Source organism: Maylandia zebra, linkage group LG17 (assembly GCF_041146795.1).
Source record: "Maylandia zebra isolate NMK-2024a linkage group LG17, Mzebra_GT3a, whole genome shotgun sequence".
NCBI lineage: Eukaryota > Metazoa > Chordata > Actinopteri > Cichliformes > Cichlidae > Maylandia > Maylandia zebra.
Window position 1 is genome coordinate 31,536,990 of NC_135183.1, and position 26,494 is coordinate 31,563,483.

The 26,494-nt window shown below is 39.9% G+C and overlaps 1 protein-coding gene across 6 annotated transcripts in view; it reads right to left on the minus strand.

Annotated features, from left to right (window-relative positions):
- Positions 1-26,494, minus strand: part of grm8a (glutamate receptor, metabotropic 8a) — a 315,894-nt gene that overhangs the window by 17,880 nt on the left and 271,520 nt on the right. For all 6 annotated transcript variants that reach the window (XM_004560918.5, XM_004560917.4, XM_014409627.3 and 3 more), the window contains 4 exons: positions 16,729-16,868; positions 13,823-13,969; positions 8,914-9,335; positions 6,394-6,760 (listed from right to left, as the gene is read on the minus strand). In XM_004560918.5, the coding sequence (XP_004560975.2) occupies positions 6,394-6,760; positions 8,914-9,335; positions 13,823-13,969; positions 16,729-16,868 (1,076 nt within the window). The remainder of the gene's footprint in view (positions 1-6,393; positions 6,761-8,913; positions 9,336-13,822; positions 13,970-16,728; positions 16,869-26,494) is intronic.

The window sequence follows — 26,494 nt, forward strand, 5'->3', positions numbered from 1 at the left end:
AAAAAGAAAATCTAATGAATAAAGTCATATTTTAGCAAAGAATTTCTCCTGGGCCCCGCAAAATGGCTTAATTCTATACTTACACATGTAGATATTTTAACTCTTGGCAGCTCCTCCGTTGGTACTAGGATAATTAAATAACATAAAAGTCACTCAAAGATGTCTCTGTGCAAGCAACTGGTGTGCACTTAACGATTCAAAAACAAACCCACTAAAAAATATCCACCTGCTGTGAAAAAGACACACTCACACAAACATACACACACACAAACACACAGCGAGTGGGTTTGTGAGTTGAACTCGTATGGTTGCTTCTTCCTCGGTTGGAGGCAGAAAATAACAAGTTGGCCATATTTAGGACATCTGGAGAACAAGAGAGCCGGCTCACATAGAGGCACAAAGAGACGTACAGATAAAGAGAAACAGACAGAGACAGGAGAAAGCAGAGAAATGAAAGATGGCCTTATGTCGATAGAGTCGGGCAAAGGAATGATGAGGCGCACACTGAGAGAGATAGCTGCAGAGAGGATGTACCATGTGGTTAGGGCTCTACAGCAAGCAGAGTGAGGTAGAGGGAAGCGCACATGCAACGTTCGCACAACACAACCTTTCACATTTCTGCAGGGTGTGGCAGAAGCTGTTTGGAGCCTCCATCCTCTGCATCGATGCATGACCTATTTCATAACAATACTTTTTACCCATCTGTGATGGTTAAGAAGCTCCTTCTTTGATGATTTATCTCTCACATCCTTAGCCTGTATCTCCCAGTCCTCCTGCATCCCTCCATCTCTCATTATAAAACTCCCTTGCAATTTTTACCTCTCCATCTACATGCTTTTCCCCCACCCTTTGACTTCTTCCTCTTCCCCTTTGCCTGCTGTGGCTCTGAATCTCGAATCTATATTTGTCAGTAAAAGAACTACATAAAGCAGTTCTAAGTATACACACAGAGTACCATGAAAATAAAGAGAGTCTAAACTTGCATGTATTCTTTTTTAAATTTTACACAGGCCCCTTACAGTATTACAGGAAACCTCTAAGGTTCTTGTCTTCTGAACATAGATATCCTAAAAAGTGTGTGACGTATGATGCAACATCTTCAAAAAGCAGCAGCGAAATGGCTGCAGACAAGAGGCTGGCTGAACAGCAGAAACAGACAACAGCTGCCTGTAAACACCAGACCAAAAGCTGAACACAGCTTGGTGTGTGTGTGTGGGAAGGAGTAAAGGTCATTAAATGAGAGTCAGAGGATCACCGCAGAAATATCAAGAAGGCCATTTACTTTGAGTGCAAGAGCCAGTCTTGAGCAATAAAACAGAGATTTTAAAATTTGCCTCATAGTTAACACACAGTCCACCGGAGTCTCACAGCACAAATTTTCGGAATAATGCTGATGGACAATCACCTATTTTATCCTCTGTATAAACATTAAAAACGACTACACTGACATCATTTTATTTACTAATGTTGTTCATGGACACCAGCAGTATGGAATGGAAGTGCTATTGGACACCAACAGCAGCGATTCTTTGCAGACTAGTTTTGACTTATAGGGCCATTTTCCATATATATACACATGTATATATATATATGTATATATAAAGCCAATGTGGAAGTGCCTTAAACCTGCATTCTATCTCAAAGCCACCAGATGATGATGGATTGTGGTTATAACTGTCCTGTTACCTGCATTACAGACATCCCAACTATCATACAGAACCAAAGGAAAAAAAATTTAATTGTCTGCTTTGATTTTAAACTAAAGCTCTACATTTCCACCAATGTCTTCGATCCATCTTGTTACCATTTTCTTGGAGAGGAGCATATTAGCACAGAGTCCACCAAACACACTCTGACAAACTTCATATCTCATGACTTACTGTTTTTTGTGATTCTGAGGGAAATCACAAATCTGATCTTGACAGTTCCATCCCTGGATGTGTAAAGAGTGGTAAAAAAACAACAACAACTTGTTATTGCATTTGCTCCTTTGCTAGCAATGGTTCAGAAGTCAATTTCTCTATACATTTAGTTTTTTAATGTTTATTCAAACTCAGTATTCAGTATTTATTTATTCAAGGATTAAACTTTAATAATTATAATTTTATTTATGGTCTTGGAAAAGATCAACATTGCACATCAATTTCTCTTTGTTTTTTAATGCAAGCCGACATCTTTCAGGGCTGGCAAATTCACATGTCTCAAAAACATTGGTTTCAACCAGGGAAGTTGCCACTTATAAGTAAGTTATTCTCTGATAGGGAGTTCATCAGCCGGTCCGGGACAGCCAACAGGCTGGTTTTGGGCCACGGCCCGTAGAACACCCATATCTGGTATATACTACCTTTAGTTAAACAACAGTTATCATGAGTTTCAACGCTCTTTCGTCATGACTTGGTGGTCATCAGAATCCCATCAGAGTTTTAAGAGCACGTGTGGTACAGGCATGAAACATACTTTCAAATGCAGTGAGTTACTTTCATAATCTGACTGCTGAGTGCAATGAACAAATGCCAACTTGTATCAATGTGCACAAACAAACTGTCACATTCTGTAACTGCTTCACACTTAATGCAAGGGGCTGTTTGATAGAATTGGTTCTTGTTGGTTTCTGTTTTAGAATATTTTTACCCAGAGCACGAGGAGCAGATTCTGAGCCATAGCACCACACCACACAGACAATAAATGGCCAACAAAGCTATCTCCATGACAACTGAGCAAACTCTGTCTGCCAACATGGGCCCTGAAATGTGGTTGAAGAATCTGAAAAGATGTACGCCAGTGGACCTTGAGTTAAAGATTTTCTTTTGTTTATATAAATGTTTAAATGCTCCCATTGAGATGTGTTTCCCAACACTGACTGTGAAAAGAAGTGCTGAAGCACACCTGCTGAAGAAAGGTTCTTATAATCCAAGCTCTCATACATTTGAAATGTTCCCACAAGGCCAGTGTGAAAGTCACTGTATTGAAAGAAGCCTCCACACAATCCCAGAGCCAAGAACTAACTGCAGTAAAGTTTTCAGGTCCCTGTAAATTTCACTGACGTCAGCATTTCAGACGAGGTATAGCACACAACAATGTAACTGTGACTTTTCTGAGCATGCCGAAGCATCCAGACTTGATTATCACTTGCTGCACTGTGGTATACTTCTATTAACTGTGTGCATAGTCATACAAATGTTAACCCTTATATCAAGATACCAGGTGAAGCATGATAATCACAAAGTTAATCATAATGAGAGTCATGCTGTCACCTAACCTCCAACTAACTTCACTGCAGCTCCATCGCCCTCCCCTCTGTCTGAAACCAAACCTATGCCCTTGGTAGAGCTCTCCTCATTAAAGTCCCATCAGCAAGTCACATCATTACCTGTTTACTCCTTTCACTTCACTCTCTCCTCCCTCTATTCTGCTTTCTCTGTTAGCCAGCCAGCTGCCACACACTCCAGAGGATATCCCAATTAGAAACAACATACAGAGACAAGCGAATGTGCGCTGGTGGATATTCCAATTAAATACAACCCATCGGACAAACATGCTAACACAAAATGCACACAAAATTGCTGGTGGACATTCTAATTAGCCAAGCAAACAAGGCATGGACGCTGCAATGCCCGTCCAGTATGACAGGATGCTATGTCCGATAGAATTCACACATAGATATGGCCTCATGAATATGCACACAAATTACTTTTACAGTCAGGGATGTGCAAAATCCTGCCATGAAACATTCGGCCCCTTTAAATGGTCACAAGCACAAAACTTTGCATGTAGTCACAAACACAGAATTCGCATAACATGAGCAGCTTGCCTGTCATTCACACACAGTATCTTGATGGATTTGAGAAGCTGCAGTTATAAGAAATAGTCTCCTTATTTTGGTATAACTGTAGAGTAAGGTTATTCCTGGGGAAAAGGAGAAATACTGAACTTACAGATACACTTAAAATGTATTGCATCAACAATTACTCTCCGACTTCTTATGGAAAAAATGAGAGTGCATGAAACATCCAGCAAGAGTATGATTTCCCTGATGTGTGATTAGACGGGATCACTTTGATGTCAGCTCTCTGCCATGTGACAGAGGCTGGCACCCGTCTTGAAAGGAAAATGGGCTTAGATGTAGAGAAAAGGAGGAAATGAAAATATCCTGACTAACACTCCAAAATAGGAAGAGATTATTAGAGCTGACACGTTTTTGGTAGAGGTAGAGGAAGAGAAATCTGGAATATTCAGCGGACACAGGTCTTGGACTGTTTATAAAACACTTGATATAGCTACAGCGATGTTATCCTCTGGAATCTGGAGCCTCAATCTTAGCATGTTGACATGTATTTGAGTAGATACAAAACTCAATTTTTAAATGATAAGTTTATCACGTCACTATGGAGGAATTTTGTCCAACTTGAATGGCCCATTTAAGGTCATGTCAAAGCATCTCACTTGGATTTACATCCAGTTAAGTTTAAGTTAACGACTGTGTTGAGTCTGTTCCTTCCCATTCCATGCAAGGCCACCTGGGTTGGCTGGAAGACTGTTTACTTAGCCTGGCAGGGCGAAGGACACTGTCTCAGCTGAACTACGGACACGCACACACATACATATACTGACAAGCACTCACTGACGCATCACCCTCCCTACCCCGGATCCAACGCCACCTCCAACGCTTACCTCCCCTCTGATGTGGACATCGGGTCAGCTGGAGGCGCAGTCGAAGATTGCAGCGGTCCCAGATCAGATGTACACACTGGAACACTTTCCCATGTTGCGTGTGTTCAGTCCTCACTTGAATTAGTTATGGTCAGTGTTTATTATTCAACAACAAAGAGACTGAGAAAAAATGGCGTCCATGGGAGAGTTGGTGAAAACCACTGCTGACCAAAAAGACATCTTGATGATCTCTGAGATTTTGGGAAAATATTTTGTGGACTGATGGGACAAATTGAACTTTCGGTGGCAGTGGTGTGATGGTCTTGGGCCGCTTTGCTGCTTCACTTTCTGGTAGCTCAGCTCGCTACCAGAAACTCCTGAAGGAGAATGTCCACTCATCAGCTCAAAAAAGAAAGTTAAAAAAAAGCCTAGTCAAAGTCTGAACTTAAATCCAATTGAGATGCTTTTACATGACCTTTAACAGGCTGTTCACAGCAGGCCAAGTCCTCCATAGAGATGTGACAAACTTTTTACCAGTTATCGCAAACTGCAGTTCTTTCTTAAAATGTGTTTGATGATTGGAAACACGCTAATGAGACAAATACACAGAAACATGAGAAATCAGGAAGCTGGTAAATACTTTGTCACAGCACTGTATATGCCTGTTTACTTCTATTGATCTAGAGTAATGTGCACATTTTCTTTATACAGATGTATAGAGTGTGTTTAGCACTGTGATGTAAAAAATGTGACTTGGACAAAAAAAAAAAAAATCAATGACCTGTCATGAATCTCAATGAGTGTATAAAGTGTGTTATTGTTGAAAGCAGCATATTCGCACTATCAAGAAATGGAATCAATAGACCACTGCTGCTTTAGCTCGAGTAAACAGTACGCTTCAATATGTGTACGGTCTTATGAATCAGATTAGCTATATTGGTGTTTACGTGCGCATTCAAACCCACTGTTTCTAAGCCGATAAGATGAAAGGACACTGTTTAAGAGCCAGTCACGCTATCACTCATACCCTTACACACACCTCACGTGGCTTTTATTCTCATCGAACACCCATTAAGAATTAACTACAGGTAGGAAGAATAAGCTCGGCAGTATAACTCTCTATAAGCCCAGACCATGGCACGGTTCCAGTCCATCAGACAGACAGTAAATCCTCTTGTACTCACGAGGGATTGTCGGGAGACTTCTGACTCTAAGCCAATAGTATAGCTACAGTTGTAAAACACTTCTGTACTTCAGTGCCAAGAGATACGGTTTTGATTTTGAGAATTTTCAGGGAGGTAGTAAAAGGACACTTTTTGCCAAAGCAATACATCAAACGTATGGCTCAAAATGCAATTTCAAAACTTGCTTTAAAATCTGCTTAGGAGTTTTGAACCACGTGAAGCAAAAGCGCACTGATCGCACAACCACCTTGCACCTGCCAGAGAAGTTTTGTATTTTAAAAAACTATTGCACTTAAATATAGATCTAACTTTGCTCAAGCACAGCAAAATACAAATTTGCCCTGCTGTTCACAGTAGATGGAGATGTTCCAAGAGGAATTGATTTGAATTTTAAAGCGGTGATATAAAGGGAAAACAAACAGTTAAGCAAGCAGACACATATTACAGTTTGATCCTCAGAAATCTTGCAGTTGATTGGGGTTGAAGGACAGACACCAACAACACACTTTCCGTTTTCTCAGGATGTAATAAGTGTCATCCAAAATATAAACACACTCACCCGTTCTGCAGACTGGGACGTGCCAAAAAAGATGGGTATGAACGCCAGCCAGATGATACAGGTGGTGTACATGGTAAATCCAATAGGCTTGGCTTCGTTAAAGGTTTCGGGCACGCCTCGCGTCTTGATTGCGTAAACCGTGCACGTAACCATCAGCAGAATTGAGTAACCCAGGGAGCAGATGAGAGACAGGTCTGAGATGTCGCACTTGAGGACACCACGTGCCGCTGTGGGGTCCTGGGTCCGCTGCTCGCCGTAGTCCACTACAGTATGGGGAGGGTCCACGGCAAACCACACAAAGACACCCAGAAGCTGAACTGAGATCAGGGAGAAGGTGATGACGAGCTGGGAGGCAGGAGAGATAAACCTGTAAAGAACAGGATGGTTAATTAAATTTTGATTTAGCAAGGATGAAAAACTGCAATTAATGCTAGAAAATATGCACTCATGGTTTACATTTCTCAGGTTGCACCAACTTCTTTTCATGAGCTGAGAGCTTGTTCCACCAGCTCCCAGTTTGCGTTCAGGAGACAGTCCCCCTCTCTTTTCTCTTTCATAAGTTACCTTGAACAATCCTTTAGTTTGCTGATATATAGGCTGTAGCGATGATAAACGGAGTACCTCTGCTTCACTCAACTCTTTTCACTATTTTCATATTGATATAGCACAATCGCATCTCATTAACTATTTGTTAGCTGGTATTTTATCCTGTTTCTTGGTCGTGGTCTTTCTATGCCGCTCTTGTCTGCCATCTCTTTCCTCAGAACCCCTTACTGGTTCAGCAGATGGCCACCCTTATCTAAGCCTGGTTTTGCCAGAGGTCTCTTCCTGACAAAAGGCAGCACTTCACCACCAAGTGGTTGCTCATGGGGGATCAGTCACTTGAGTTTACTCTTTGTACGAGTAACACCGTATGCTCTTTACCTTTCAATATAAAGCTCCCTTAGATTACTGTTGTTTTGAATTCATGCTAAATTTTTCCAATAGAACTAAATTTAAACATTGCTTCAGTGTCACATGGTTAGTTAAATAGCAGTCTGGTAATGCATTGGCCAGTCTGGTGACTTAACCTCTGGAGGGTATTTGGCTGGTGTAGCCAACAAAGATTCAGGCCAAGATTTTCTGTTTTGGCAGCCAGAGATTGCTTATGAATATAGATAAATGCAGAAAGGGTACTTGTTACTGGACAATAACTATTGTTCAAACATAATTGAGTAACAGAATTTAGACTATTTATTGAATAGAATAGAATTTTCCTTGACTTCAGATTCTGGATATTCAAATACAGATATACATTACTCAGTTAGCTTAGTTAGCTAATGCCAGAATATCAATATCTGGCATGTAGGGCAGTAATATACCTTGTTCACTTTAATCTGTCTTGGGTCAGGAATGCATCTGCACACAGAGGTAGAAGCCTAACCCATAAATAGGCTCTCAATAACCATTGTGTGATCTGTAAATACATTTTATCTTTTCTCTTTGACCTACCAGGAACGGGTGACTCCAACAGGTATAAAATTTCAAGCAGGTTCAGTGAAACATCATAATGCAGTGGCTGACATGGTGATCCACTGAGATTCACCGTAAGACTAGATCTATTCTATTTTCCACAGAATTTGATTTTTCATAAAGTCTTCAGCCAGTACGGTCCAAAAATAACTTAACAAACACTCAAAAATCCTGTCCCAATAAGATGAAAAGAAAACAGTTTTATTAGACTCTAAAAGGTTGAGACAAGTCTCCCACTTGACAGCGGCAATATATTAAATTTCTATAAATGCGACCATACACACTCCAGCAAATCCACACTGAGAGCTAGAGCGAGATCAGGGAAAATATAATGATGGGTTTTGCAGCAAGAAAGAAAGGGAGAAACAAGGATGAGCAGTTGCAAGAAGACATAGAGCTGAAAAGAGAAAATGTGATGATCATCTAGGATGACAGAGATATCAAAACCGGGGTGCAAATCATGGCCCAAAACAAAAACTATATTTCCACTTGCATCAGAATGAAAGAAACAACCCACTCCTTCAAGCTCTCAAGTTCAAAGGACGCTCAGTGCTTGACTACCTTAGAGTCACTACCGTAACCTGAAAAGAGCCTCAAAATACTTTGTGTAAAAAGTCTGTAGCTGGATGGGAAAAAAAAGAAGAGGAAGGAAAAAAAGGGAAAAAATCTAACTGTCTGGATAGCAGGGCCATGAACCTGAGCACTATTAAATCCTGCATTAACAATTTAGCCACTTAGTGGATGCTCTCTCCCAGAGTCACTCACACTGAGTGCAAGCAGTACAATAGGAAATTGTTAGTTCATGACTCTCATAAATAATGTATGAAAAATAAATGATGAGTAATGACCGCAAGTATCTGAAAAAGTAGGGTGCAGGTAAAGTCACACACCTGAGTGCAAAAAAGCCACACTTATAGCAATATTAAGTGCCACTGAACCCATCAAAATCTGCACAGCCCAAACATGTACGCACAAAAGGGCCAAGAGCAGACGTAATGGCATTTTTACCTGGGTGCTGTTACAGACTTTTTCCCTTGTTCAAAGATGCGGTGTATCCTGTTGGTCTTGGTGAGCAGCGCAGCGTAGCTAAAACACATCCCCAAGCCTAAGAAAATCCTCCTCAGGGAGCACACGCCCACATCCGGCGTCGCGATCATCAGGAATGTGATGGCATAGCACAGGAAGATTCCAGTAAGCAGCACGTAGCTCATCTCTCGCCCCGAAGCTCGGACAATGGGCGTGTCATTGTACCGGACAAAAGTGACGATGACGAAAGAGGTGGCGATGATACCCAGCATGGCGATAAAGACGGGGACGATGGCCCAGGGTGAGTGCCACTCCAGTTTGATGATCGGAATGGGAGTGCAGCCAGTGCGGTTGGCATCAGGTCGCTTCTCGTATGGGCACAGCTCACAGGTGAACTCTGAGGCCTAACGGGGAGAGAGGTTTTAGAACATGCATTAGTTCATTTTCCTTAAGTAAACAGATTTTTCTAATGATAATTTGACTGTTAAACACCGATTCAACCATGAATTGGCTGATTGAAAAACCATCTGGCCATCTGGCTGTTGTGGTGTGCCTTGATTTCATTTTGTTGTCTTGTGTCTCTCTTCCTGCAGTCAGACCAATGCATTATTATCTATTGGACTGCCGGGGCCAATCTAATCTGAACCCACAGCAGAAGGAAAGGTGGTGTGCTGTATCTCACTGAGGCTGCAGAACAGAGCAGGGAGTACTGTCACCATCTCATACATCAGAAGGAGTCTGTTCACAGAATGAGGACCTTATTGGAGCGGGAGCTGACTATTACATCATTGACATCATTTATATGGTTTAATTCGTTAATCAATTTATTTTTTTGCCAAAACATGTAGAAAAAAAACTCTTTTTGTGTAAATATATGTGTGCCTGATCTCCATAAGACACAATCTAATATAATTCTGAGGAAAAGACTTATTATCAGTTATGCTTTTGACAACTCCACAATTACTGCTTGTTTCTGCAAAATAACTATTGAGTGCTCGCCCTCATAAACATGAGCAGCTGCTGTTGTACAGTGGGGCAAAAAAGTATGTAGTCAGCCACCGATTGTGCAAGTTCCCCCACCTAAAATGATGACAGAGGTCAGTAATTTGCACCAGAGGTACACTTCAACTGTGAGAGACAGAATGTGAAAAAAAAAATCCATGAATCCACATGGTAGGATTTGTAAAGAATTTATTCGTAAATCAGGGTGGAAAATAAGTATTTGGTCAATAAGAAAAATACAACTCAATACTTTGTAACATAACCTTTGTTGGCAATAACAGAGGTCAAACGTTTACTATAGGTCTTTACCAGGTTTGCACACACAGTAGCTGGTATTTTGGCCCATTCCTCCATGCAGATCTTCTCGAGAGCAGTGATGTTTTGGGGCTGTCACCGAGCAACACGGACTTTCAACTCCCGCCACAGATTTTCTATGGGGTTGAGGTCTGGAGACTGGCTAGGCCACTCCAGGACTTTCAAATGCTTATTACGGAGCCACTCCTTTGTTGCCCGGGCGGTGTGTTTTGGATCATTGTCATGTTGGAAGACCCAGCCTCGTTTCATCTTCAAAGTTCTCACTGATGGAAGGAGGTTTTGGCTCAAAATCTCACGATACATGGCCCCATTCATTCTGTCCTTAACACGGATCAGTCGTCCTGTCCCCTCGGCAGAAAAACAGCCCCATAGCATGATGTTTCCACCCCCATGCTTCACAGTAGGTATGGTGTTCTTGGGATGCAACTCAGTATTCTTCGTCCTCCAAACACGACGAGTTGAGTTTATACCAAAAAGTTCTACTTTGGTTTCATCTGACCACATGACATTCTCCCAATCCTCTGCTGTATCATCCATGTGCTCTCTGGCAAACTTCAGACGGGCCTGGACATGCACTGGCTTCAGCAGCGGAACACGTCTGGCACTGCGGGATTTGATTCCCTGCCGTTGTTACTGATGGTGACCTTTGTTACTTTGGTCCCAGCTCTCTGCAGGTCATTCACCAGGTCCCCCCGTGTGGTTCTGGGATCTTTGCTCACCGTTCTCATGATCATTTTGACCCCACGGGATGAGATCTTGCGTGGAGCCCCAGATCGAGGGAGATTAGCAGTGGTCTTGTATGTCTTCCATTTTCTGATGATTGCTCCCACAGTTGATTTTTTCACACCAAGCTGCTTGCCTATTGTAGATTCACTCTTCCCAGTCTGGTGCAGGTCTACAATACTTTTCCTGGTGTCCTTCGAAAGCTCTTTGGTCTTGGCCATGGCGGAGTTTGGAGTCTGACTGTTTGAGGCTGTGGACAGGTGTCTTTTATACAGATGATGAGTTCAAACAGGTGCCATTCATACAGGTAACGAGTGGGGGACAGAAAAGCGTCTTACAGAAGACGTTACAGGTCTGTGAGAGGCAGAGATTTTCCTTGTTTGAGGTGACCAAATACTTATTTTCCACCCTAATTTACGAATAAATTCTTTACAAATCCTACCATGTGAATTCATGGATTTTTTTTTTCACATTCTGTCTCTCACAGTTGAAGTGTACCTCTGGTGCAAATTACTGACCTCTGTCATCATTTTAAGTGGGGGAACTTGCACAATCGGTGGCTGACTACATACTTTTTTGCCCCACTGTAACTGATATTTTCTATTTTCTTTGCTAAGCACATTTTTTTACATATACGTGCGTGTTCAAGTATTTTTCCAACTAAACAGGAAGCCTGATAGACTTTGAAATGGTCCCCAATGATAATTTAATTTTCACATATATGGATATATGGTTATGGCTCAAGTACATCTAATTTTCCATGGTGTACTGAAGATCATTGTTCACTTGCATGGCCCAATTTCAGCCATGCTTTAGCTGCTGCATATTCTCATATTTGACTACAATATACTTTTTTCTGCTCTTGCTCTTGACGAAGACGGTCGCACTTTTCTCCTCTCCTCCTCTCCCTTAGCTTCCCTGCTTAGCCTCTTATGTCCTTGTTTAGTCTCATGTTTTTTCCTTTCCAAACGCCTTCGATGCTTGTTCCCTCCTGGGAACACGGCGGGTCTGAGCCCGCGCTGGAATGGTAGCGCTGGGCAGGATGGCTGCTGTGTTTGCTTCGGATTACTCCTCACCCCCCACCCGACCCTGTGGCTTGTCACGTGTTTCATAATGTTGTGCTGTGGACATTTATGTGCTTTTTTGTACAGAGGAGTTCTTTTTGTTTCCTGTTCTCATGCTGTCCTCCCAGGAGCCCAGCATGAGTAGAGGTCACTTTTTTTCCTCTTGTACTTTCCCATTGTAGTGTATATTTCAGTGTTTTTTTTCTGTAACGCTACCGATCTCCGACCTGTATCCCCATGTGATGTCTGTGTTGTGTGTGTAAGGTCGGGGGGGGGGGGGGGGGGGGGGGGGGGGTCCTATTTCACTGCAGGGCAACCTGCACGTGGCGAATAAAGCTTTGATTGATTGATTGATTGATTGATTGAGTATACATTGTTTATGGTCGACTCAGTGTGTCCAGGCCCTTTGACTGAAAAACGAGCTCAAATCATCACCCCTCCATCACTGTGCTTGACAGTTGGTGTGAGGTGTTTGTTCTGATATGCTTGAGTTTTTCAGCAAACATGGTGTTGTGCATTATGGCCAAGCATTTACATTTTCCTGTCTGCTATCTCAAGGACATTGTGTCTTGTGGTTTGTTTGAATGCAACTTTGCAAACTGAAGCTGTGCTGCCATGTTCTTTTTTTTTTTTCAAGAAAGAGAAGAAGTGGCAGCATTTCCAGGCAAACTTCAGTTTCAGATTTTTTCTTATTCTACTTTCATGAATGTTTTTCACTTGTGAATAATCTTTGAATGGACTTTTTTTTGGAAATGGCCTTATAACCCTTCCCAGACTGATAACCAATAACAATTCTTCCTCAGAGATCACTGCTAATCACTCCTTGGCCTCGTGTTAACACATACCTGAATGCTTTAGACCAGCAAAGTGACAAAACCTTTGCTTTTATAGAAGTGCTGCTGCTGATCAGTTAATCAAATGCTTTTGATTAGCAGCACCTAGACATCCCTGACTCTCTTTATTCCTATAGAAAAAGGATGGCTATATTTAGGCAAAACTAGTTTTTTCATACATTGATTCTGCATTTTAGCTCAGTATTTCTAAAATAAATGATGACACAGTGTAATATTTTACCTGCTGATATTTATCTACCTAATTTGAAGACCTGATAAGGACCAGATCATTTTATTATGTCCTGATATGTAAAGCGTTACAACTGAAAGAGGCTGTGCTTTCTTTTTTATCATTAATGCAGCTTCAAAATGTGTGATCAGGGCATTTCCCTCTCCTCAAATTAGATACTTTCTCTATATAGAAATTCAAAATGGACAATCTAAGTGCCTCACTTTTTTAATTGCCTAAAAAAAGAGCAGGAGTAAGCAGACAGCAGCTGTCAACAAGTCGATGTGTGCAGAAGCTAACACGTTTACAATGTCAAACAGTTTTTATTGCAAATAGGTCTTTCAGCTGATTCTTTTTAAAGCGTTCCAACAAATGCGGTTTCATTTGTAAAGTTGGGAGAGGGTGTATAAGGAATGTTAGACATTTGATTAAAATCCACATTTTTACCTCGTTTTTTGACAAGTCAATTTCACACAGATGAATTGGTTAGGCTAAGAAGTTCTGTGAGCCTCTCTAGGTTTGAAAACACAAATAATCAGTGCTGAAATCAGACTGACAGAGAAACTGCTAAATTGATAAAGGGTTGATGCATGATTTTTGTCAAACACAAATCAAGATCTAGCCAGATTTGTATGTGACCTGTGATGTCACAGTGTTTGTGATATTTTAATTTCTGGATCACGCTGACGGTTTTGGATAGCTGATATTTTTCTTCAGAAATCTACCTGAAAGTGGTATCCTTCACAGCGCTCACAGTGCCAACAGCACGGCACCCCTTTCACCACTTTCTTCCTTTCACCCGTACGGCACGGGAGGCTGCAAACGGAGGCAGGGAAAGTTGGGTCACCCATCCTCCAACGCATGGCCTCCACCTGAGAGAAGAGCAGTGTGTTGTTATTTGTGTGTCAAAACGGCAAAATGAAGCTCCTTATTTTCTCACAGGACATCTTGGAGCATAAGGATTGGCAGCCATCTGCAGAAGCTGACATAAACTGTATGTTAACAGTCCTTTAACACTCAGCTTTCTCTCTACCTTCAAAAAAAAGTGTGTCTTCAGGGCATCTCGCAGAGCAATTAGCACAAGCAGATCCTCTGATCATTTTCCTGAGTGCTGCCAGGCACAAAACTAACACCAGCTAGTCTGGAAGCCAGCAATCAGACCATAATCAGATTTGGCACAAATAGGCCATCTGCATTTCCTTCTGTGTGTGTCTGTGTGTGTGTTTATTTGTGAGTGTGCACACGCATATGTTTCACCATGTGTGCATTTTGTTTATTTGTGTTTGTGTCATGCTGGCATTATAGTGAATCCCTGAGCTCTCCGTACGTCCTCTGCGAGTGAGTTTGAATGTGTGTGTACTAATTTGTAGTTGTGTGCGCGAGCAGTTGTGAGGAAGTTTGTCATTACCGCGTTCCCTGAGGTTTAACCATCGCCGAGGGTGCTGCACAAAATTTAATATTACTGTTTTAAACACAAAAAGTACCAGTCCTAAAACAACTAGTTAGAAGGGAAAATTCATTAGACTTAGAGAGGGTGGATTTGAGTTAATTACTGACACACAAACAGAAACAAGTTCTCATGGAGTTTAATATGCAAGAATGGGATAGTTGCTGCCCACAGTGTTGTACATATATCACTAAGGAGAAACTTTGTTTACGGAGAAATTTTGCTCATTACTTATTCATATCCCCCATTTAATATCTGTATACTATCACCTTATTTTCTATCAAAAGGCATAAATTAAACAACACAGACCCATATTTTATTAATTACAGTGCAGTGTCAGCCTTCATTTTATTTTGCCAGGAAAATAGGAAATTGGTGCAGTGATTTATTGAAACATATGAAAGCATACAGGGAAATATAAGGCAAAGAAACAGGGTTTGTATAATTTCAAAGATTTTGAAAGTCAATTTTTGGCATGGCCACCTTTATTCTTCAACACAGCCTGAACTCTCTTAGGCAGCTTTCTTGTCATTTCTTTAAGTAGTCTTCAGGAATAGTTCTCCAGACTTCTCGAAGAACATTCAAAGCTCTTCTTTGGACGTTGTCTGCCTTTTGTTGCATTTTTGGTCAAGATGATCTCACACTACTCCAGTAATGATGAGGCCTAGGCTTTGGCGAGGTCAATCCATGACTGATGGTGTTCCATTGTGCATTTTTTCCCATGGATATACTTTAATTTTATTTGCAGTGTTTTTGGGATCATACTGAAAAATGAAACCTTTCCTGTGTTCATAACTCCATCAGTTTTGACAAGATCCCCAACATCACTGGCTAAAATGCCAAAACAAGACAGTGGCTGCTGCATGTTTTACAGATAGCTGTAGACAGCAGATGAACAGTCTGTCGTCTACAGCTATCTCTCCTGATCTCCTCTGATCTCCCAACGCTGATTCAACTCAGTGTTGCATAGCACGACAGTGCACTCAAGGTAGCCAATACTCAGTTTGCACAGGGTTTGAATGTGTGAATTCTTGAGACTCACATGCTGTACATTCTTATGTTCCACAGTGCTGTCTTGTATTTATAATGATGAACATTCAAACTTTTTTGTTCTTAATAAAAACTAACCCCTGCTACCCTGCATACTTTCAGGATTTTACCTAATTAAATATGTCTGTCTATTTAGAAATTGTTAAAGTGCCAAATCATGTGTGACTTCAGTTTCTGTGTTTTATACTTCTGTACTGCTGTACAAACACACACACTGACACACACAAACACACCGTCCATCAGCCAGAAAGCGTTTTGTGTCTATTAGTTTTCTCATCTGTCATCTGGCCTTTCTAATGAAGTCCTTGGTGGATTTATAACACCTAGCACTGCTGCGTGCTCAAAGATTTTTTTGTGCATGTGACAGTGAGACAGAGAGAGCGAGTGGGACAATGGGAATTCAGTTTGCTAATGCATTCAATTATCTGTTTTTCTGTGGATCTAAGTAGGCACTGTATATTCTCCAGGTTCTGTAGCATTGGTTATTATGTGTATTCTGTAGGTGTGTGACCTTTCACAGTTGCGAATGTTTGCAAGTCTCTCTCCTTCACAAAGATTAGTATTCTGAATAGAAGCAAAGATCTACACTTGCTTGAAAAAACTAACTTTTGCACCTGAATGAGAGCAATAACTCAAACGAATCCAGCCCGGTAACAAGGGATTTTGAAATCATGGCAGCTGCTCATAGTCATGTTGAATTTTCATTCTTCCAAGGTGTCTGATCTATAATGCCTCAGAAGCTTCAATGAGGCACTCAAATCAAAATATATGACATTTTTCATTAGGACACAGACGTGTCATGCTAAAATACTAATAATGAGATAGTTCAACATATGACAAGCTGGAAACACATCTGAAATATATACTATGGTAAATGGCATACAGTATGTTCTGTACTGAACAACTTTTTAGACCATAAAATGTTAATCATTGAAAACATATTTCATAATAAACTAGTATTTTTCACTCGAGCTTCACTTTTAAGTTGATTTTCCAAGTTTTTGCCTCACTTTTCCTAATTTTTTTCCATTGACTTCATTCAATTTATATGTGTGAAAAATATGAGCAGTTTTGTCAGCTTATAAACTGTAAAAACCAATTAGGTACACTGGTATACGTGTGTAAAAATCTCACCTTGAGGTGTAATTTATTGGTCCAGGAGCCGATGACTCTGTACTCAGTAGTCGATCTGTTGGTGATCTGGTACTGGAATATGTCGTATCTCCCTGGAGCATCTCCATTCTCATTGAAAACCACTGGTGTACCAGCACTTCCTAAAACAGAAACAGGTTTTGAAGACGGTGTCAATTTAGTAATTTCTTGTGATGCTCTTTCACTTTTCTTGATCAGGCGACTACTCCTGAAAAGCATAAAGGTTCAATGGAATGAAATGTGAAAAGTTCTATTTTCTAACTTCACTAAAGACATTAAAAGTTCGGAAAGTCATCATTTCTTCTTATTTTAATGTGTATCAAAGAGATTCTACTTAGTGGCGGTATTACAATGCTGTGTGCGCAATTTTAAAGAAAGGAGTATAATGACAGTTTGATGTACTATGGATGAAATTTTACAGAATTTGTAGTACTGTGCAAAAATCTTGAGCTACTCATCTTTTTTGTGTGTTTGGTTTCAAAGAGCCAGACTTTCCTATAATGTTTTTAAAGTGGTTTTGAGCCAGTTTTCCTTTAGACATTGGCTGCTTTTTCACTCATTTTCCCCCCTTCATTACCAGTGCTTACACCTAAACATTTTCACCGGAATGTTTTTTTTTTGTTGTTGTTGTTGTTTTATTAAGCCATTACACACTGACCTTTGCAAGACCTAACACAAGAGGTGTACCGGCATTTGCAGAAAAATGTCAAAGACAACACAGTTTGACAGGCACAAAAAGGTATTTTTAACCCAGCAATGTGATTCACAAAGAGCTACTAGTAGACATCATGGCATATCAGCATGGTGTGCAGTGTGTACGACCGTGTCTACAACCATCTGTCAAAACAAGGTGGAGGTTCTGTCATAGTTTGGGCTGCACCTCAGCAAGGGAGGATCTTGTCAAATCTTATAGAGAATAAAAACGCGCAAACCTCAAAAGAAGAGCTTTGAATGAGAACCATTCATGAAATTTACTTCAAAAAATGACAAGTAAGCTTGCTTAAGAGGCTGAGGTGAAGAATAAATATCAATTTTCAAGCTTGTTCAAACTGCAAATATGCATTTCCATCTATGTTTGCACATTACAATAAATCGTTGCACCCATTTCCATTTTCCTATCACAATATACGGAAATAAAGTCTTTCTTGAAGACTGTGCTACCATTATTGCATTCTTACTATTTTACAGCACCAGAATAAGTTATCAGTAAATCAGCTATATATACACACAGCTTCTCTCTGTGCCAGCATTTTATACACATTTTGTTTTTTCACCTGTATTTCATAAATTTTCTCATTGCCTACTTCTGTGAGCCTTATATTTCAGTCTAACTCTAACCAGGACTACGATATGGATACTAACCAATCAGAGGAAAAGTAAGGGATGATTTTCACAGAGCATCTCTCTTAATATTAGAATCCTCAGAGCAAATCCAGAGACAACAAGCAAACCCCACAAAGAAAGTGTCAGGCAAACCAGGAGACTCAGTAGAGGGGTGTTGTAGCAAGGCAACATCCTCCACCAGTTAGTTCTCCACCACCTTTGAGGTTTAACACAAACTTTTTTTTCCTCTTCCGCTCTCTGTCTTACTTGCTATCTTGTTTATGTAGCAATGCAATCAAATCAAATTACTGAAACTAGCACAGCATAAAGGAAATCCAATTATAATCTATATGTGGAAAAAGCACTACATTATGGAAATTGCACCCCAGGTAAAATAACTCATTAATGCTGATGGAGGAAAGATAAGAAAGACAGAAAAAGTTATGCATTTAAAGCAAGAAAAGGTAAACAGCGTACGCCTGGAAACTGAGTAAGCGGAGAAAAGCATGTCAGAGAAAAAAGAAAACACAGAAACAGAAAATATCAACAAATATATTTTTTAAAAAAAGGAAAAGTTCTTGTGACAAAAAAGAAACCAAGCTGAACAGAGAGACGCAAGAAGGAGATCAAGTGTGATAAAAGAGTAGCGTGGGTAGAGAAATGACTTTACGATATGACAGAAAGAAAACCAATCACGATGACAGAGAGAAGAGAAGATGAAGGACAGAAGAGACAAACTCAAAGACAAAGAAGTAGAAGTGGCCCACTGTGAGCAGAACAATGAGAGATATGCACATAATGGGTAAAAGAAAGAGAGAGAACGTCGTAATAAGTAGGAATCTTACTGAGAGAGACTGAGGAAGATGAATGGAAAAGGATTGAGACAATAGATACAAGTTGTCATTGATGTCATAATTATTATAAGGTCATGTCTGCATGTGAGAAGTATACCCATTGGCCCTGCACAATGAAAAAGAACACTCACTGTTTCCTGCTGCTTTTAAAAGTGACAAGGGGGCCTTGAAAATCCTTCATATCTGACAAATTGAGAGTGATACCCATGTCAAGACTACAACACCCCAGCACTAATGCCAAAGGACACCTTGCGTGTATCTTTGAGATCCTGGCAGCTTTGACAGAATGGCAGGATTTGATATTCAAAGAATGAAAACAGGCATCACTGTCTTTACTACAAACAACAGACAAGGCCGGCGATTTTACTTAAACCTGGAGATGCTTTAATGGACGGCAGGAGGCGACAACACTTGTTCCCAGAGGATTTATTAACTCTAAACAATTCTCTGATTAATTTATGGTTTTATCTACTTGTTTAAGTCTCCTTTCACTACTAAATGGCATTAATCTTATAAAATGTTTCCACATTTGGAGTCTGACACACGATAAAGACGATCATATAATGGAGCGATAACACTTTATAACAATGACACACTATTAAGTGTTAGTAAGGTTTTAGTGTTTATTACTCCTCCATATTATGTGATTTATAAACACAGGTAAATGCAACAGGTATATATTTTTATTCTTGAATAATAAGCTCATATATAATATGTTCATGGCATATAGATAGTCTAAGTAAGTGATTCGGCTGTTTAGATGCGCATTTCTGTTTATAATGATTAAGATATGAGCTCGTTGTTTGTTTGTGTTTTAACAGAGGTTTCATAAATACTAATTTAATAGTATACTTTGATGCTTAATTCAGGCAGTTACACGTTTGTGTGACATCTACAATGAGAACTACTTTTGCCTTATACAGGTTTAATAATACACACTATGGAATAATGCTTTATAAATGATGAATTAATTACTACTCCTTTAGTAATGCTTAATAATGTGTCATTTTGATAGTTGTTTTAAGCGTTACCAGTAGAGCTTTCAACAAACTTTCCACTGACAAGATGCAAGTTGCATGTAGTATCCTTGGGTCAGATCCTCCACTTTCTCTGGCTTTAGAAAGCCAGCATAGCAACAGCCATTGCCATTCTTAGTGGAAGTGTAAGCTCAAGGCTTCACAATGAGAGGCCATATACCAACGAGCAACACTGATGAAGAAAAAAAAAAAAAAACAGAGCCTACAATAATGAATGGGTTGACAGATTTACAACTGCATTGGTCTGCATGCATCTAATATGTTCATGCATGATTAAAAAAAAAAAAAAAAGTGCATCCCACCCGACGATAAGCATGTCATTTTTCCTCCCTGCTGTATTGGTTGGCTTTGCTCTGTAATATTCGATCACACCAATCATGCCTCTTTAGGGCTGCTTTGCAAAATTCAGCAGTTAAAGTTGTTGCCTGGAGTGAAGACTGAGGTAAGGCAGGCTGTTTGTCATGAAAAAGGCAGTTACCTTGATTATTCAGTCACATAGAGTTTGCACCTTTTGTTGGAAGTTTCTGGATAAGGTGGATAAAGACACAAGAAACACAAAACAGGCACAACAGAAGCTTGCGTGACGAATCCAGTGCATGTTGCTTACAAACCGATATAAAAATTTCACACCATTTTTAACCTTTAAGGATACTTAATCACATTTTTTAGTCTCTTTTGCTGCCGTGTTGATGTATTCTGTCATCAACGTACAGTAAGGGGCAGTGATAAATCAGCTTTTACACTTTCAATACTTCTCGCTTTAGTTGCTTTGACCTTGGAAGGGGAAAAAAAAAAAAAAAAACACGAAATATCACCTGTTGCCCTAGCAACACACCTCCACCTCATCCATAGTTTTCAAAGCAAGATGCTGCACTGCAGAACATATTTGTCATAATGTGCGAGTAAGTGCTGCGTTTGTCCCGAAGACACGTTTTTCTCCTTAAACATCCATATGCCACAAATATTTTTGTATATCTTGTAAACCATTTGTTATTTGGGATCACAGTTTGTCACCTCTCCTGTTTAGCATGTGAATTATTTGCCTGTGATGGATTTATTCTGCATAACCCAAAGCTGGCATGCTTTGGGTTATGCTAATTGACACAAAGTGCTTGAAAAAAAGGCCAGGGGGAAGATGTAGGTAACATAATGCATTGTTTCACTTACTGTGATTGAGAAAAATACTGAATTCTGAAGTCTGAGTCTTTCATTTTTGGAGGAGGATTTGGGTGCTGCGATTGTGCTGCTTGAGCACAGTGAGAACAGGTAAAAATTCTACTTGAAGGCAGGAAGAGTGCGTATGTGCAAGAAAACATTTTTTCAGGGCTTATTTTAACTCTGCAGGTCGCCTCGCAGCACCAGATAGACATCTAAAATGACAAAGGCCCAACTAAAGTGTCCTATGGCAAAATACTGTTTCCAGGCCTGCCAGCAACAGCGCTCTGTAGCTTCCCCACAGAGTCGGAGGCTATCCCTCTGGGTATCAACAATACACTACAACTTCCCTCTAGATTTGTTAAAAAGAAGATCATGGGTCATGACCTTTTACTTCAGTAATCTAATAAAATATCTAATAACCAAGAACTCAAAGAAGCCAATGTGAATTTCAATTTGGCTGAAATGAGCTTGCAGACAGAGATACACTAACAGAGGTGGGAAAGGGATGAAATAAGAGGGAATCAGTAATACTGGCACAGGAAAGAAGACGGAGAAATGATTTGGTTTCCACTAGATTCAAATATATTCAATGTCAGTCATACAAATCTGAGAGAGCTGAAAAGAAGACAAAAAATGAAGGTAAGGAATACAGGAGTGAAAGTAAGAAACCTTGGCTAGCTTAACCCTTTACGGGCACGCTCCGTTTTGTGTAATTATTAGAACCTGAGCACAATAATTTTTTTTGCATATGAAACCGGAGGAGTTGTACTTACATCTTATACCATCAGTGTGTCCTAGGTCACGGTTTCCTTCCACATATAGCTTTGGAAAAATTGCATAAAAAGCGCTTGCAGGAACAAAAATATAATATGCCAGAAACACGCTTTGCCGATCCCATCAGCTGTTCATAACACTTCCCACATTGAAACAGACGTCAGCACGAACGATCGCATGTCCGCCATTTCCTGCCCGAAACCGGAAGTGATGTCATTTTTGCGTAAAATGTAGTTTTTTACTTGTAGGCCTTAAAAGCCTATACTGGTGTTTTTATAAATCATGTTTGACTTTATGCTTTTCTGAATAGTTTCTGGGATGCTTAGAACTCGAATTGCACTGCTGGAAATAGTTTATTTTGATGCACATGCTGTTTTCTTTGCAAATTTGCATCATAGGATTGTTTTTCGTTTTTCCTGCAGTATATAAAAATTGCTGTATCTCAAAAATAAAACTATGAAGACACTCAAAATAAATGTACTGTTGTTGTGAACTATTTTTTGCAACTTTTCTGTATTTAAAGTTTTGAGGGATAAGCCTCTTAAATTTCTCCAAGTAGAAATATATATAAAAAAAACAAAAACGATTTTCAATTTTTTTGTAGTTTATTGCACTTTTTTGCAATTAATGTAGTTACTATGGACTTAATGTATACATATTATTAAAATATGGGCTATAACAGTTGTATTGATGTATAGCAACTTGAAATGCTCCCAAAAATGGCTCTACAGCATGTAAAAATATAAAGTAAGCTCTGGCGGACTTGGTTCTATGGTAGGTCTTAAAGGGTTAACAGTCAGAGAAAAACAGAAAAAGATACAAAGGAGAAACGATAGAGTAAAATTAATGATAGAGGAAGAACAAGGTAAAACATGAGGGATCCGGCATGCTGACAAGTACTCGATACTGTCTACTTCACAGTCAGCTGCAGAGAGATATCAGTCCACTTAAGAGCAAAGAACGGTAGGTGAGGCAGATGGAAGTGGTGCAGCAAAAGGACACAGAAAGTATACAAAATGTTTTTTACTTAAACTTAAAGATGGCAGAAAAATTAAAGAATAGAAGAGCTGGTAAAAAAGCCTCAAGTCTTGCCTGGTACACTTAATAAGAACCAAGGAAGAATAGCAAGTCTTCATACCAGAGACTAAATTTATATGAAGGGAAGATGCAAAAGCTACACTGCAGCATGCATTAATAAAACATAGGTCTGTGTGTGTGTTCTTTGCCAACAGGCTCCCATCTGTGTGCTATGCATCGATAGCACTAATAGGGGAAAATGACACAGACAGACAGGGAAAGAAACACAAAAAGAGAATAAGAAATGACAGAAGAAAAATAATGATGAAACCTGAAGTTATGGAAGAAAAAAAACTGTCATTTTCACATTTTCGCAGGGAAGGCGACTGTAAAAGAGCAGCTGGTTAAACAGTAGTTCTCATGGCTTTTTTCTACTCTTTTTCTGTCCTTTCCCAATTTTCTGTCACATAATCGGACATTTTTGCAGCCACATGCTGTACAACTTTCCTCGTGGCCAATCATTTCATCCCATCTGGTCACTCTTTACCTCTAAATCTGTTTGATCCAACAGCAACTATCTCCCCTCCCCCTTCCTCTGTGCATTTCCAAAGCACGCTATACCCATCCCTTCCCGTGGAGTCATCTCTCCTCTCAGCATCTCTGTTATCACCTCGCCTTGTCTGTGCAAAAGCAAAACAACCATGAGATAGTTTGTCTGAGGGAAACAGAGCTGATAATGGAACATGTTTGAAGAGGATCCAGATCTAAACGATTCTCCGTGTGAATAACAATGAAACACTTTGGCTAAAATAAAATACAGTAAGAATCTTTTCTACTGAAATGACATGTTTTTCATGACTTATGTCGAATGATGCACACATGCAGGGCACAAGAAAATATATACATATATTTTTGTACGGCAGTCTCCCGTAATTACAAAAAACTAATTTACTGAGCCAATATTTGTGTCATCATCTGCATTCACTGCAGCCTTTGAGAAAATGGAAGAGAGAAGAGTAAGAAAAGCGATAAAAACCGTGGGAGCCGGCCATATTAAGCTGATCAAAAGAGACAAAACAGCCTGAGCCGGGGATAGAAATGCAATTTGCAGGGAATAAAAGCGGGAGAGAGGAGAAATAAACAAAACAAGAAACAAGGAGTTACATTAACAAACTTGGCAGAAGAAAGAGGAAAACAGTCAAGGAGAGAGCTCAAGTGTTACTTATAGCTACACTGCTTACAGTTTCAACTCTCTGCTTGACTTTTTTACAGTCAAACAATTTTATAATATATAAAACCTTTTTTCAGTTTAACCCTGTACACTAACTTGCATTTCAAAAGGCAAAAATCTCACAAACATACACACGTATAGCATTGCAAAAGTCACTTAGCATTGCCCCATGCACTGTCCAAATATAAAAAGACATCTAACTTAATGGGATGAACCTTTATTTTGTCTACACATAACAGGCAACCTAGAAAATAACACATTTTACATTGTATCTTTAGGCATTTTGTTGCTAATAGCCTGTTGAAAAAACTGTTCCCATTTCTTTTCTTGTAACTATGAAATATATCAATGGTAACACAGTTTATAAGCATAGAACAGCGTTTTTCTACCAACAAGTTGCTCTCCAACCAGCTATTAGCCAAAACCCAACCATATCTCACCATGGTCCATAAAGTTATATTCTTCAGAAACGTTATGGTTCACGTCTTGGCTTCAGCCAGTGGTGTTGGGGATCAGTCAAAATGTCTGAAGAAGCCTAGAGAGCTCCCAAAGACTAGAAAAGTTGCATAAAAGTGTTCAGACGATTACAGCAAAGTTCACCAATACCTGGGCTCCTCTGCCAGCTAAGAGGTTTTTATCATAATATTTAAGGACAGTTTTTTGGCCATGCCCAACCAAGGTATAAATATAAGAAATTTATATATGGAGGCTAGGACAGGCCATACCACTCTCAACACTGGCACAGGAATCATAGAGTCATGAGTTTTGCTAAATTAGGTTTAGAGACAAACAACTTTTTCTGCTCTTGCTCTTGACGAAGGCGGTCGCACTTTTCTCCTCTCCTCCTCTTCCTCTCCCTTAGCTTCCCTACTTAGCCTCTTATGTCCTTGTCTAGTCTTGTATTTTTGTATTACTTTTCCCTGGAACATTCTCTCACAGTCTGTTCTCTAAAACCTAAAAGAGGAATTATGGATTGGATCAACTGGTCCCTAAATGCAATTGACACCCCTTTCTCAACGAGAAGTTTGGGCTTGGGTGAGCCTGAGTGCTGAACAGAGACGCGTTACTGTAATCTGATTGCTTTTTTCAGGTAACGAGTAAAGTAAGGGATTACTATTGCAAAAACGGTAATTAGATTACCGTTACTTTCCCGTAGGAACGCTGCATTACTGAGTTACTAAAACCGTGATCTTTTTTGCGAGAATGTCTCATGACAGTGACGTAAGCGAGTGCGACGTTCGTGACAACAGCTGTGTGCAGATCAACAGTGCATCATATATTGAGTGCGGGAGAGAGTATGAGCGTGCAGCGTTTAAAGCGTGGAAGTACGGACCTTACTTTGAGTTTGATTCCATAAAAAGTGACAAAAACATTAGCGTCCATTGTGCGTGGGAAGAAGACTTCTTTTTAAAGCGAAAAAAACCCCCTAAACTTCCAAGCAAGCACCGAGTGCGCTACGGCGTAATGGGAAACTCACAGAGAAACTCGCGGATTCTTCCACTGACCGCTGCGGCACACCTGCACCAGAGCACCCCTCCGCCTACCCTACTCCTGCTTTACAGGTGAAAATAGAGCAACAGGACCACTAGTCTTTGATGTTATTTATTTTCTGCTGTGTTTTACTTGCATCTATTTGAAAGAGTGAGTGTAAACACACACAAAAATATTTTATGTGCTGGAATGTGCAGAAAATAGGTTTAAATGTTAAACAAATTTCTTCCAGTCAGAAAATGTTGCATATAATTAAATTTTTCCTTGATGCATAAAGTTAAAACTAATAAAACAAGTTTTAAAAAGAGACTTTTCCATTTGATTACATTTTGTATGATGGATCATGCAGAAAAAGTAGAATTGGGCTGAAAGATCTATCGCTTTATCACCTATTCAGGTTGTAAATCGTGTTTTTAAAAAGTAACTAAGTAACTAAGTAATTAATTACTTCTGAAAATAAGTAATCAGTAAAGTAACGGGATTACTTTTTCAGGGGAGTAATCGGTAATTACTGATTACTTTTTTCAAGTAACTTGACCAACACTGGTGCTGAAGATATCTACCTATTCGGAACCATGTTAACAGGGTTCTGGCAGATCGGAGCTGGCTTGGCCCTGACTTATCAAAGAATTAAGAAAGCGGAACCGGCTGTTCAAACCCCCACAGAGCTGCCCGCTGGGATTGGAATGATGGGAGAGGCGTGAGTTTCTCAAAATGGGCTCATTGAGTGCAGCACGGATAAGATCTTGGAAAGGCTACGGCTGCTGTGAATACTCAGAATAAGATCTTTGACTGCAGACTGGATACATCTCGGAAGGGCTAGCTCGGAATAACATCTCTGGGCGCAAATTGGATGACATCTC